This window comes from Setaria italica, chromosome IX (genome assembly GCF_000263155.2).
Source record: "Setaria italica strain Yugu1 chromosome IX, Setaria_italica_v2.0, whole genome shotgun sequence".
In the NCBI taxonomy this organism is placed as follows: domain Eukaryota; kingdom Viridiplantae; phylum Streptophyta; class Magnoliopsida; order Poales; family Poaceae; genus Setaria; species Setaria italica.
Window position 1 is genome coordinate 6,840,369 of NC_028458.1, and position 12,834 is coordinate 6,853,202.

General features: G+C 49.9%; 1 protein-coding gene and 1 non-coding gene across 2 annotated transcripts; both read left to right on the forward strand.

The window, feature by feature from the left end:
• The first annotated feature begins 4,097 nt into the window (after window positions 1–4,097).
• Window positions 4,098–8,106, forward strand: LOC101765527 (probable LRR receptor-like serine/threonine-protein kinase At2g16250). The gene is made up of 4 exons (XM_004981876.4): window positions 4,098–5,674; window positions 6,274–6,402; window positions 6,935–6,957; window positions 7,123–8,106. Exons 1-4 carry the CDS (start codon window positions 4,098–4,100, stop codon window positions 7,695–7,697), a joined length of 2,304 nt encoding a protein of 767 aa, XP_004981933.1. The 3' UTR covers window positions 7,698–8,106.
• Window positions 8,107–8,413: 307 nt separating this feature from the next.
• TRNAR-CCU lies at window positions 8,414–8,486 on the forward strand. The gene has a single exon. It is a non-coding gene; the product is annotated as a tRNA-Arg (tRNA).
• Window positions 8,487–12,834: the final 4,348 nt, after the last annotated feature.

Below are 12,834 nucleotides of genomic sequence, written 5' to 3' on the forward strand. Positions count from 1 at the left end.
ATATTTGTACTTGATTGTGGTTAAACAAATTTAAGCCAGATGTTTTTGACCTGGGTGGTATAGCATATTCACCGGGCCGGCCCGGTCATCACTTGTGCTTTTCCCTTTTCCGCTTTTACCATTTCTTTTACCAGAAAACATAATTTGAAGTTGTGTTGAGTAGCATTTTCTTTGAAGATAGAAGTCTTTGTTCGGAAAAAAAAACTGCCCATTCACGTTGGATTGTTGTCAACTTATACTATTTCTCTGCAGAATGTCAATGAGTTTTTTCTCCACCAACATCGAAGGACTACGTACAAAAGTAATGGCCGCATGTATGTGATTTAAAATCTATATGCCGTAGACTTTACAGCCCATTTGACTATCCGCAACGCGCGCATTGCTGCCTTCTGAAAAGTACTACAGTACTTTATGCCAATTGCTCTATATTCTGCGATCTCGTCTGTTGGAATTGGAACGGATCCACGGCTGGCTCTGCAGGACGAGGAGTATGCGTGACGAATATACAGGCATACGCAAGAGATGATTCTATTTCAATAGGAGTACGAGAAAAATTCTCACATCAGCCCCCAGCCCCCCAGTTTAGTTGTTGAATTGCTAATTAATGATTAGATGGTCTTATAAAGAGAAAATGTGACTGGACGACCTATGCATCAAAGGAACAGGTACAACGGGTACCTAGTTGGTTCTTGATCATAACGGAACTGTAGACATTGATCATACATGCATTTAACTTCCAGCATGGTACTGCAATTAGGAGTACTGTTTGGAGAGTAGTACTAGTACTGCACAACGTCTGCCTACAAACCTAGCCTGCTAGCCTATATATTTGCTGCAGCTATATTCTACCACCCTGATGAAATATTGTTCTCCTATCCTTACGTCATTACGTGCATAGTCAAGGGCCCAAATAGTCACTGTCTCACTGATAAATCACGAGAGGTTCTATTTTTTTTACCCCTGTTTTTCTTTAATTTTATATGGTGAACAGATTTGGCGCTTTTTATTTAAAAAAAAATTGGCGCTCGCCCCTCCGGCCACATCGATCGGCAGGAAGCTTGCAAGTTTGTGTTAGTTTAAGTTTAGTAAGCTAACTATACATCACCAATGATGGAGCCACCGATCATGCATCTCAGATATAAAAGCAGCCGCGTACTCCAGTGCAGCCGCAGTTGGTAGATTACAGGTAGGAGGCTCGACTGGTATGATGCGGGCAGCTCGATCGCCAGGGGGAGCAATGCGTGCACCTATACCCTAAAAAAAATGGGAGCTCACTTTACAACCGGGACCTGCTCGTTTTTTCAATGATTAATGTATGGTTGTTTAAGGTTAGGAAAACTCAGAATAGTGGCGCATCCACCCTAAGCACATGCATTTACACTGGACACTTTTAACTAACACGAGACCTTGTAGCTAGTGGCAGCGTGTGTGTGTGCATGGGTGAGGTCCATGCAGATCTCATCTCAGCTGCACAGTGGAATCGAATCTGGTTGGTACGTGTGTGTGGTGCTTTCCAAAAGGAAATATGAAAGTAGGGTGCTCCTTTGCTGCTCTTGGGAATAAAGGTAATATCTAATTTTATTTTTTGAAGGCTCGGTTTAACTTGGTGTGGTCTCCAGCGCTACACTGTATTGTCCATGACCATGAAACTGGCATCACATAGGGAAATGTCCATCATATGGAATTGCTTTCAAATTCGAAATCCAATGATACCAAATTTGTATGTACATTCTTCATATTCTTAATTTTGATCAATTAAAGGTTACAAAATTTGCACGGTTGAAAATTGCAATGGAAGCGTAAGAACATACTGAGATTACCGTACTTTTGGTAAGCACATGCTTGCAAGTTGCAAACCACGATGCATCCAACCAGGAAGAGAAGAAACGCTCCCGCGATCCGCATAGGAGCGACCACCCGGCGCAGGAGAAGCGGTCAAGTCAATGGCAGGACGTGGCAAAAATCCAAGGGGCACACCGGCGCAGGGCGCAGGCAGGGCCGAAGCAGCGGGACATTCCCCCGTGCGCCCGGCGCCCCTGGAGCCGGGTGCGAAGCGAACAGGGGCGCGCGGACGCGCAGATGGTTCCATTCCTCCGCGCCCCCGCTCCTGTCTCCCAGCAGCAACAGCCGCCGCCGCAGGGACGGCAGCCGGCAGGGGTGGTGGCCGGCTGGACGCGCTGCTGACCTTGACCTGCTGCTCGTTGCGATGGCTGATTGGCGTGGCATGTCAGGTGGTTTTCTCGGAGCCCTGGCGGGGGGGTGGCGCCGCCTTGCCGCGCGTCCGGCCTGAGCTCCACCCATCGGCAGCGCGCAGGGTGGCTTCATCGCCTCCACGTAAGCAGCCGCCAGGGGGGTTTTCCGTGGTTGCCGATCGGTCGGTTAAAAAATATACAGCACACGTTGGAGCGACCCGCGGGGCTTTTGCGTTTGTCTGTGTTTCTGATTTCTGAACGAACGCCCGGTTCAAATTTCAGGCCGCAGCAAGTCTGAACGACCACAGCGAAGTTTTAGCTAGCCAAATCAATGGGAAATTCCTGCAGGATTTGCTCCGAACACAGCTAGATTTCTTTAACCAGTTCCAGGCCACCAAAATGCTTTTTTTCAGCTAATAACGATCTTCCGTAAAAGGAATCGCTAACGCGCTATGCTCTCCTGCCAATTTTGCTCAAGCACTTGCGAACAAAACAGATACTATCGTCAAATCGCTACAGCTAACGCAGCCAAGTAAATGCTTAGATTTAGATCTAAGGCAGTTAATGCTCCGGAAAATGGGCAACCATGGGTGGATTGGAGTAGTGCTATTCACGTGCTGCTATTTCGGAAGGAACTGAAAGCGGAAACAAACTAGACAATACATACACGTATCCAGAAAGTATGTATCACACGCATTCTACAGCCTGTAACATTTACCACCGTTCCATTTTACCCTCATGGAATGTCAATGTACCCTGCAGATCGATTGGACGCAGAAAAACACGAACTAGTAGAACCCAGCGGCCGGCCGGCGGCCGCCCACGATCCACCACCAGCGGCCACGCCGGCCGGCCGCCCACTGCCGCAGGCCCGCTTGACCCAAACATTAGACCACAGCAGCAGCCTCCCCTGGCCAGGCCTCGTTGACCCTCCTCCCCCAATCCGCCCCGTACGTCCGTGCCCATCCATCCCATCAAAAACCCCACCAAACCCCAGGAACCGGCCACTAAACGCCCGCACCCACCCGACCAACCCACCGCGCACCAGTTCATCTCATCACACACACCTGCGCGCCACGCCACTGCCACGGCGCCGCGCTCGACCCCAGAGCCACTGCGCCAGCGCCAACAGATCCCCAGGAACCTGAACTGCTCGAACATCCACAGCCAGCCCGAGCCCGTGGCTACTGGCTACGCTGCGCTAGCGCTGCCGCCCGCGCCTCGGCTTTGGCTGCGAAACCAACCAGACGTGGCAACAAATCGCGGACAGCGCAGAGGTAGGAAGCCAAACCAAACCCTTCCATTCAAAGCCCCGAGAATTTCAAAAACATTTAACAGCTTCCTTACGCAAAACAAAACCCCGCAATACAAGCACCGGCCTCCTTCCTCCTCTCCCGTCTCCCCCTCCTCCTCCGCTTCGTCTCGTCTCCTCTCTCTCTTCCCCAGCTCCGGCGCTTCCGCTTCCGCTTCCGCCGCAGCCGTCGCGCCTGCTGCTCGCTCTGCGCTCGCCGGCGCCGTCGTGGCCGCGGCGAGCTCGGGAGGTGGTGCGGAATTCGGGTGCTGCTCCTGCTGGTTTCGAATCGGAGGAGAGAGGGGAAGCGGAGGAGTAATAATTGGGAGGCAGTTGGGGGAGTTTAACTTTGGGCATTAATGGCGGGGTGGTGAGAGAGGCCAACTCGCCAAGAGAGGAGGGCTCCTCTCTGGTGGTGGCGCCCTGTAGTTACCTGCGTAGCTCTGCCTCTGCCTCTGCCCCGCACCCCCCCCCCCCCCCCCGCCTTTATTGCGTTTAATTTCCCTCCGAATTCCAGCGCGTCCGCCTCCTCCCCAGTTCCATCGACACCTGTAACGCGGAGTGGCCATGGAGGGCGGCGGCGGCGGCATCGGGGGGAGGGGCCGCTCGAGGTGATGATGCGCGCGCGCGGGCTCTGGGCGCTGCTGCTGCTCGTTGCGCTCGTGGCGGCGGCGGCGGCGCCCGGTGCGGTGCTGGCGCAGGGGAACCTGACGTCGCGGTCGGATCTCCGGGGGCTGTACGCGCTGCGGGGCTCACTCGGCCTGCGGGCGCGGGACTGGCCGCGGCATGCGGACCCGTGCACGGCGTGGGCGGGCGTCGGCTGCCGCGGCGGCCGCGTCGTGTCGCTCGCGCTCGCCGGCCTCCGCCGCACGCGGCTGGGCCGCCTGAATCCGCGCTTTGAAGTCGACGGGCTGCGGAACCTCACTCAGCTCGAGGTTTTCAACGCGGCGGGGTTCGGGCTCCCCGGCTCCATCCCGGCGTGGCTCGGCGACGGGCTCGCGCCCACCTTCCAGTCCCTCGACATCTCCGCCTGCAACGTCTCGGGGGAGATCCCCGCCTCGGCGCTTGCGGGGCTCACGCGGCTCAGGACCCTCAACCTCTCGGGCAATGCGTTCTCGGGCGCGCTGCCTGTTGCGGTCTGGTCGCTCCCGGGGCTCAGCGTTCTCGACGTCTCTCGGGCCAACCTCACCGGCCCATTGCCCACGACAGGGATTTCGCTGCCAGCCAATGCGCAGGTGGTGGATCTGTCGGAGAACCTCTTCTATGGCATCGTACCGGAGGCCTTCCGCCGGCTGTTCGCCCAGGTGCTGCTGACCAATATCTCTGGAAACTACTTTGACGGCAAGCTAAGTGTGCCCGATAGTGGTGGTGGGAATGTGTCTTCTGAGTTGAATTGCTTCCTTGATGCTCCGGAACAGCGTACCCAGGCTGATTGCCAGCAGTTCTATGCCAGTCGTGGGTTGCCGTATGATGGGCCAGTTACCCCACCCGCGCCACAGCCTGCTCCTGCACCGGCAATGAAGAAGAAGCACAAGAATCTGAGGTACATACTGATCGGGGCCATAGGCGGAGGCCTCCTGCTGATAGCTGCGGTGGCAGCGGTTGTGTTCTGCATTGCGTGTTCTGGGAGGAGGACGAATGATCAGAGGGAAAGTGGGGCACCGCCAAGTGCGCCATCAGGAGTGTCAGCTACTGGTGCGGTTGCAGCTACTGGTGGCACGCAGCCTTCTGCATTGCCTGCAAACACGGCGAAAGTTGGTGACTCGTTTGCTTATGACCAACTGGCCAATGCAACCTCAGGATTCGGGGAAGAGAGGCTAATCAAGCATGGTCACTCAGGTGATCTATACCATGGGGTGCTCCAAGATGGGACTGCTGTGGTGGTGAAGAGGATCACTGCACGCGTGGCTCGTAAGGATGCCTATCTGGCAGAGTTAGATTTGTTTGCGAAAGGATTGCATGAAAGGCTGGTGCCATTCCTGGGGCATTGTCTTGATAAAGAAGAAGAAAAGGTTCTTGTGTATAGGTTTGTTCGAAACGGTGACTTGTCGAGTGCACTGCACCGAAAATCAAGGGAGGAAGATGAGGGCATGCAATCTTTGGACTGGATAAAGAGGTTGAAGATTGCAACAGGGGTGGCTGAGGCTCTTTGCTATCTGCACCATGAGTGTACTCCACCGATGGTTCACAGGTACAGATCTGTGTAGTTTTAAGGATACTGGATTTGTTTTGGTTGGGTATTTGTTATCAATATATTTTGTTTAGTATGATAAATTCATAGATTTATTCTAGTGATCATTACATGTGGTTTACTGGTTGAACGTCACCAAATGTCCCCATAGAATTGGTGACAGCTAGGAGTAGACCAAATATACATAATGTATCCCAGCAATCCCTGAATCAGCAATTCAGTATTTCGTGCTAGATGCGACATATTCCGTGCCTTATCCAAGTCCTGGAAATTCGATGTGGGCAATGATGTTATTTTCTTTAATTCGTTGTTTAAGAGATTTTTCTTCTGTTCTATATATCATTTAAACACCCATCAATTTTGGCACACAAAAGGCGGGAAGTTCTTTGTTGCCCTGATTTCACTAGGCTTATTTTTGTTGTGTTATCATGTGACGCATGTCGAAGATGACAACAGATACCAATCTTTTTGTCATTTTCTCAGTTGTATATGGCAACACAAAGGATTTTGATGGCAAAAAACACTTTGTTCCAAGATCGATAAATTAGATGCAATGCAAATGTTTGCTGTTAGCTAATTTTGTCAGTTCTCTGCTACAGGGATGTGCAAGCCAGCAGCGTCCTTCTTGATGATAAATTTGATGTGCGCCTCGGTAGCTTGAGCGAGGTGTGTCCTCAAGAAGGGGAGGGTCACCAAAACGTCATCACAAAGCTGTTGAGATTTTCTTCGTAAGTTCTAGATTCCATCTCTTCATGGCTCATTTCTCTTTTACATGCTAAATGCTCGTGTGGAGTTTGCAAATCCATGCTTCATTCGGTATTAAACTAGAAGTTTCTACTATATATAGTAAGCTAACCATGAATTAATATTTTTACCAGTCTTGTTGCGTGACTTTAGATGAGTTATCTTTTAAATAGCACAGTGTCAGCATTATTTCACTCAGTTACTAGATGACCCTGCTGTACAATTCCTGGGCCTGCAAGATGTCACGTTGATGTTGTCCTCTGTTTGAGCGACGCAAAATTCTAAATGATATCAATAAGTGTGATAACTAGAGCTAGTAGGACCATGCAAGCATAGGTAGCCATAAACTATTTTCTTTTCTTCCATTGCATTTCCATATTTTAGCGCCCAAGAACTAGTAGTATCTTTGTTTTATTTGATAGTCACATGACTGATTGCACCCTTTCAGCAATTTCATTTTCTTATTTTAAATAAATCCCTTTCCATCTTCTGATGCGGTATTTTGTGGAACTGCAGGGCGGCAGATCAAGGTTCTTCTGGTGAGTTTGTGCATACAGCCTTTCATTTATTTCAGGCATTTCCAATATATAGAATTGGTCATCAGCCCTCAGTTTCCTGGTGAAAATAAACTGATAAAGCCTACAGTGTCCCATTTGTCTGTGATAAATGCTTTGAACTTGACCAAATCTCTCTGATGTAAACAGGTTCTCCGTCTGCAACTTGCTCATATGATGTCTATTGCTTTGGAAAAGTTTTACTGGAGCTGGTGACAGGAAGACTTGGCATCAGTGCATCGAACGATGCTGCTACAAGCGAATGGCTTGATACCACGCTGCGGTATGTCAATATTTATGAGAAGGAGCTTATGAGCAAGATCATTGATCCAACACTTATCATTGATGAGGACCATCTGGAGGAAGTCTGGGCAATGGCAATTGTCGCCAAGTCCTGCTTGAATCCACGGTCTTCCAAACGCCCGCCGATGAAGTACATCCTAAAAGCACTAGAGAACCCCTTGAAGGTGGTTCGGGAAGATAATGGTTCCAGCTCAGCCAGGTTGAGAGCAACATCATCACGGGGTTCTTGGAATGCTGCACTCTTTGGGAGTTGGCGGCATAGCTCGTCTGATATAGGTCCTTCAAGGGATGACAACATTCTGAAACGATCAGAGACAATCAAGTCGTCTGGTGGGAGCAACGGTGATCATTCTTCCTCCCGCAGGAGGCAATCCAAGGAGATCTTCCCTGAGCCATCCGGCTCACGTGACACCGAGGATTAATGAGAAAAGAGGATTTTTCTTTCTGATCATTTGGGTAAAGGGAGGATATCCATGGAGGGCTATACTGGAGCTCTGCTGGCAGCTTCTGATAGATTTCATTCGTCCAAAAAGTCAGGAATGTGAATTCTCTCCTTGTCAATGGCTTCACAGCAGCACTGGCGCCATGGTAATCATTTTTGGGGGAAGAAGTAGCGGATGGTATGGTGTACCTTGGTTGAGGACAATGGCGTGCGGTCGGTGGTAGTCAGATTCTTTCACTGTTGGAAGTCTGGTGTCTCTCTTCCGTCTATTTTCTTTTTTTTCCCTCTCCTCTCGATTAAAGAAAGAATGGCGAGCTGATTCTTTTTCTTCTCCCTACTGTAATTGATTGCTTCATTGTTGATCATAGTAGAAATGTTCGTTTTATTCATGCCTGCCAGCCTCTCGTTCTTTGTGTTGCTCCATCCTCCATTTGGATTTCTTGGTTTTCTATTCGAGTTACTGTGGTACCGGAATGTTTGTGATGTTACCACGTGAAACTGATAATGCTTTTTAGGATTTTTTTAGAGGAGATAATGCCATTCTAGGTGGGCCATAAGTCTTCAGAAAGGGCCCAAAACTGATGGTGGCTTTAAGAAAAGGCCAAATCTGCTAGTGTCCTTTTGCGAGTCGCGGTCTCGGGCTGTGAAGGCCCGGCCCAACGGGAAGTAGTGGGAATATTATAATACAGATACAGAGCGCCTGTAGCTCAGTGGATAGAGCGTTTGTTTCCTAAACAAAAAGTCGAAGGTTCGAACCCTTCCTGGCGCAAGTCACCATTTTTTTCCTGCATATTTATGTTTGTTTTCAATTTGAGCTCTTGTACGTTTGCCTTGCACCTGCCTTGCCCGAGTCTTCAGGCGCCAAGGCGATGCGCTCGCCACGGCGCCCGCCTAGCTCGCACGTTCTGTGCCATGCGCCTGCACTAGATTAGGAGAGCCAGTTCGTGATCCGAATGCTGGTACACGTATAAATACATTTGAGATGAATACAGCAATTTGCGTTGGCTCTCTATCCTGTTTCATGGTATCAATCCGTCGCCGGCGGCCACCCCGCCCCTGATGCACCGCCTGCCCCCTCCCCTACTGCGCTCCTGCAATGTCGACCCAACAGGACGTAGGGCATTACGTTAGGTCCGAACCTGTATAAATCTGTATCTTGTGTCCTCACTTTTACCATTAAATTTCAGGTCCGACGATCCCCCACCGACCAATCTACTACCTTGGGATACACCTCGGTAGGTTGCCGAGTATAAAACACCGACATCTGGCGCACCAGGTAGGGGAGATCGTCGAGATCATTGGGCGAGCTCGAAGGACCTCACCATCAAAATCAATTTACTTGGCGCGGTGAGGCTTTTGTTTCGACCAGTCAGCAACTCAACAAGCTCTCGTGTCAATTTCAAGGCGCATTGGGTTCTATCCGATTTGGCGAGCTGTGCGTCTATTTCAAAGCTGAAGTCGCCGAGTTGGATCGAATCTGAAGTAGAAAAGGATTGGTCAGAGGATCATCTGCAGTGGCGCCAAGTGTCCAGACGCATGGGTTGATTCCGAGCATGCTACAGCAAAGGAGGGTACCGCACGCGGTTGTCCGTGTTGTCTACCAATGCATCACTGCTGTCTCCATTCTTAAGCGGACGCGGAACTGACAAAGATTCCTTTTCCGTCTCCGATCCCGAGAAGAAAAATCGACTGCTCAAGCGTGGATCAAGGTAAAGGATATGGCAGCAAGCTTCTGAGTACATCATGTGAAAAGCAAATTGAGGAATTGTGACACGTGCACACCGGAGGCTACCATGAAGCTTCAAGAATGTTCGCCTAACGTACACAGAAGATGTACGCGAACAATACTACACCAACGTCCGGCCTTATCGGCTCGCCAACGACTACTTCGATTATTTGTCTTGACTAGAAAACTAGTTGAGGATGGTCTACTTTGACTACTTGTCTTGACTAGAAAATTAGTCGAGGACGGGCCTCACACTGTCAACAGCTAGTCGGAATCGACTTTGAGTAATTGGCTTCATCAACAATCGACAAGGTTTCATCGATAATCATCCATGAATTAAGTCACTTTTTTAATTATTTCATATAATTTTTTTGGCTTGTTTTCCACCTGCAGGGCAACGCGCTAAGTACCTTTTTTTACCCCTCTCAACGGTAATTACCCTTTAGAGCTACACTTCGCCTATTACTCTTGGGGCATGTTGACTGACAGCCATGGACTTGGTACGCTGAATTATGGAGGCTATCGCTACGGGTTTGGTGCATAGAGTTTCGGAAGCTCCGCCACAGGCTTGGTACACCGAATTAGGAGTGCTGGAGGCTCATAGCAGGTACACCCTAATGAGGCACAAATCCTGTGTGCGGCAATACATGCTTTTCTTGCCAAAAGGCAGAAAAGTCTTAACGACTACTTTAAGCGCAATCGCGCTATCTTTTTGTCGCAATGTCGACTACTTATTTTTGTTGTCTTCTCTTAGCGGTTACTAATTTCCTCGAGCAGAACACGCCTTAATTCGTGAAAGCCTCGGATCTTCTGTCATGCCTAAACACTAGGACGCAAGACAAAGATCTACGTAGCAGCAGTGCCAGTATGCCTACACGAGACAAAGATCTCACACGCAGTAGCAATGGCTAAACAAGGACTGAAAGTCTAAACGTAATAGGCTAACTACTCAAGAAAAATATGGCCGAAACAAGAGCATGAGACACAACATTTACATTATATTTATCACTGGATAAATTTCAGTAGTTCCAAATTCCACAATATGCTACATAATGCATGCATTTTTTTCAGGTCAAGGTGCGGTGATGACCTTTCCAACAGTTGATTATTTAATCATTCCAAAGCTCGGGGGCTGATAAGCTACACCCAACAGTTGATTTTTTCAAGATGAAAGAAGAAGATGAAAGATTTTATTGACCCTCAACCTGATTCTTTTATTCAATCTAAGACTCGGGGGCTACTCCTTATGGAGTGCGACTTCCACCACCCTCCATATCAGATTCCAAAGATGAAGATTACAAAATCAAAATGGTTAAGGGTTTGAGTACACCATAGCTGCATGGCAGCTTTGCGGAACTTTGAAGATTCAGTCAGACAAAATACCCGAAGAGCACTAATACTACACGGCGAGGATCTAAAATGTACTCGAAGATTGCTACATTCGACTATAAAGAGCTCGGGGGCTTGTCGAGGATAGATCCCTAATACCCGTAAGGAAGGAAGAAGATGGACTCCTACTAGAATTTCTCTATAATCCTATTAGAACTCATACCTTGTAATCCTACTAGGACTCCTCCTTGTAACCGACTAGTAATCCCACCCCCTGAAATATATAAAGGAGGGTAGGGGTCCCTAGATCGGTAGGCGAAGACCTTATAGAAGCACATATGGCTCCTCATATGGCTGTAAAACTCCATCTCCTCATATGGCTGTAAAACTCCATCTCCAGGGATGTCCTCGACATCATCATGGTACCCCGGCCTAATGCGTATGCCATTTGGTCCGGTATCGCCACTATGTTCCAGGACAACCAGCTCCATCGTGTTGTGTACCTCGAAGTTGAGGTCCGCAGCCTCTACAAAGGGGATCGCTCCATCTCCGTCTACTGCGCCCGCTTGAAGCAGTTGTCCGACTCCATCCGCGACATGGGTCAAGCCATCTCCGAGACAAGCCAAGTCATGAACCTCTACCGCGGCCTCAACACCAAGTATCGGCACTGCATCCCCTCCATCACCGGCAAGCGCGACCTCTCGCACACCTTCCTCACCACCCGCTCCTACCTCATGCTCGAGGAGCTCTATGACAAGGAATACGAGAAGATGGCGACTCACAATGCTCTGCTCGCCAGTCACGGCGGGTCGTGCCAGCCTCCTACCTCCGCCGGCGACAGCGGATCTTCGTCCGGCAACTGCTCACCGCCAACCGCCCGAAGTACAAGAAGAAGCGTGGCTGTGGCACCTCCCCCAATAGTGGATCCCCATCCGCTCCTGTCGCCGCCGTTGGGATGCCTCCTCGCTCCGGCGCTCCCACGGGACTGGGCTAGTCCAGGCTTGGCAGATGCCCTTCTGGGCCCCTAGCTCAGGTGTCTTGGGCCCCCGACCTGGCTCTCAGCCACAGTAGGCCTTCATCGTTGGGCCATCCTTCCCTGGAGGCTCATCATCCGACGTCACCCAGCAATCTCCCATGCCATCTATCTGGGAGACCAACTCTCTCCTAGCTGCGCTTGCCAACGCTGGTGTGCCATCGGCCGGTTCCAGCTCCTCCGATTGGTTCATGGACACTAGCGCCTTGACGCACATGGCCTCCTCCACTGGTAACCTCCACTCCCTACGCCCCTTCTCGTCCTCCATCACCATGGGGAATGGCACCCATTTGCTCATCACTCACCGTGCTTCCTCTACAATTTCCTCCAATTCTTGTCCTCTCCATCTCGCAATGTACTTGTCTCCCCTAATCTCTTACAAATTTGATTTCTGTTCGAGCTCTTACACGTGACAATAATGTTTCGGTTGAAGTTGACCCCTCTAGTTTCTCTATCAAGGATCTCAGCACCCGCTGGGAGAAAATTCGATGTAACAGCACCGGGGAGCTCTACCCTCTGCAAATTCCAGTTCATCACGCCCTGAACGCTTCAGTGGTGTCTCAGGAACTGTGGCATCTCCGTCTTGGCCATCCAGCGCAGGATTCTCTCACTACGGCACTTCGTTAATTTAATTTTTCATTTAACAAGTCAGCTTTGCACACTTGCCACGCCTATCAGCTCGGCAAACATGTGCGCCTGCCATTTTGTTCCTCCACATCTGTGAGCTATTTTCCATTTCAGCTTTTGCATTCTGATGTATGGACCTCGCCAATGTTGAGAAATTCGGTTTGTAAATCTTACTTAGTGATTATTGATAATTTCTCCCACTATGTATGGTCTTTCCCTCTCCGGCACAAATCTAAGGTTTACCCTAAGCTCACACAATTTCACTCCTACGTTTAGAAGCAGTTTCGTCTTCCCAGTGTTGCCCTACAGACAGACAATGGGTGTGAGTTTGATAACTTTGCCCTTCGGTCCTTCTTCGCACAACACGGCATTACTCTTCGCCTCTCATGCCCGTACACGTCT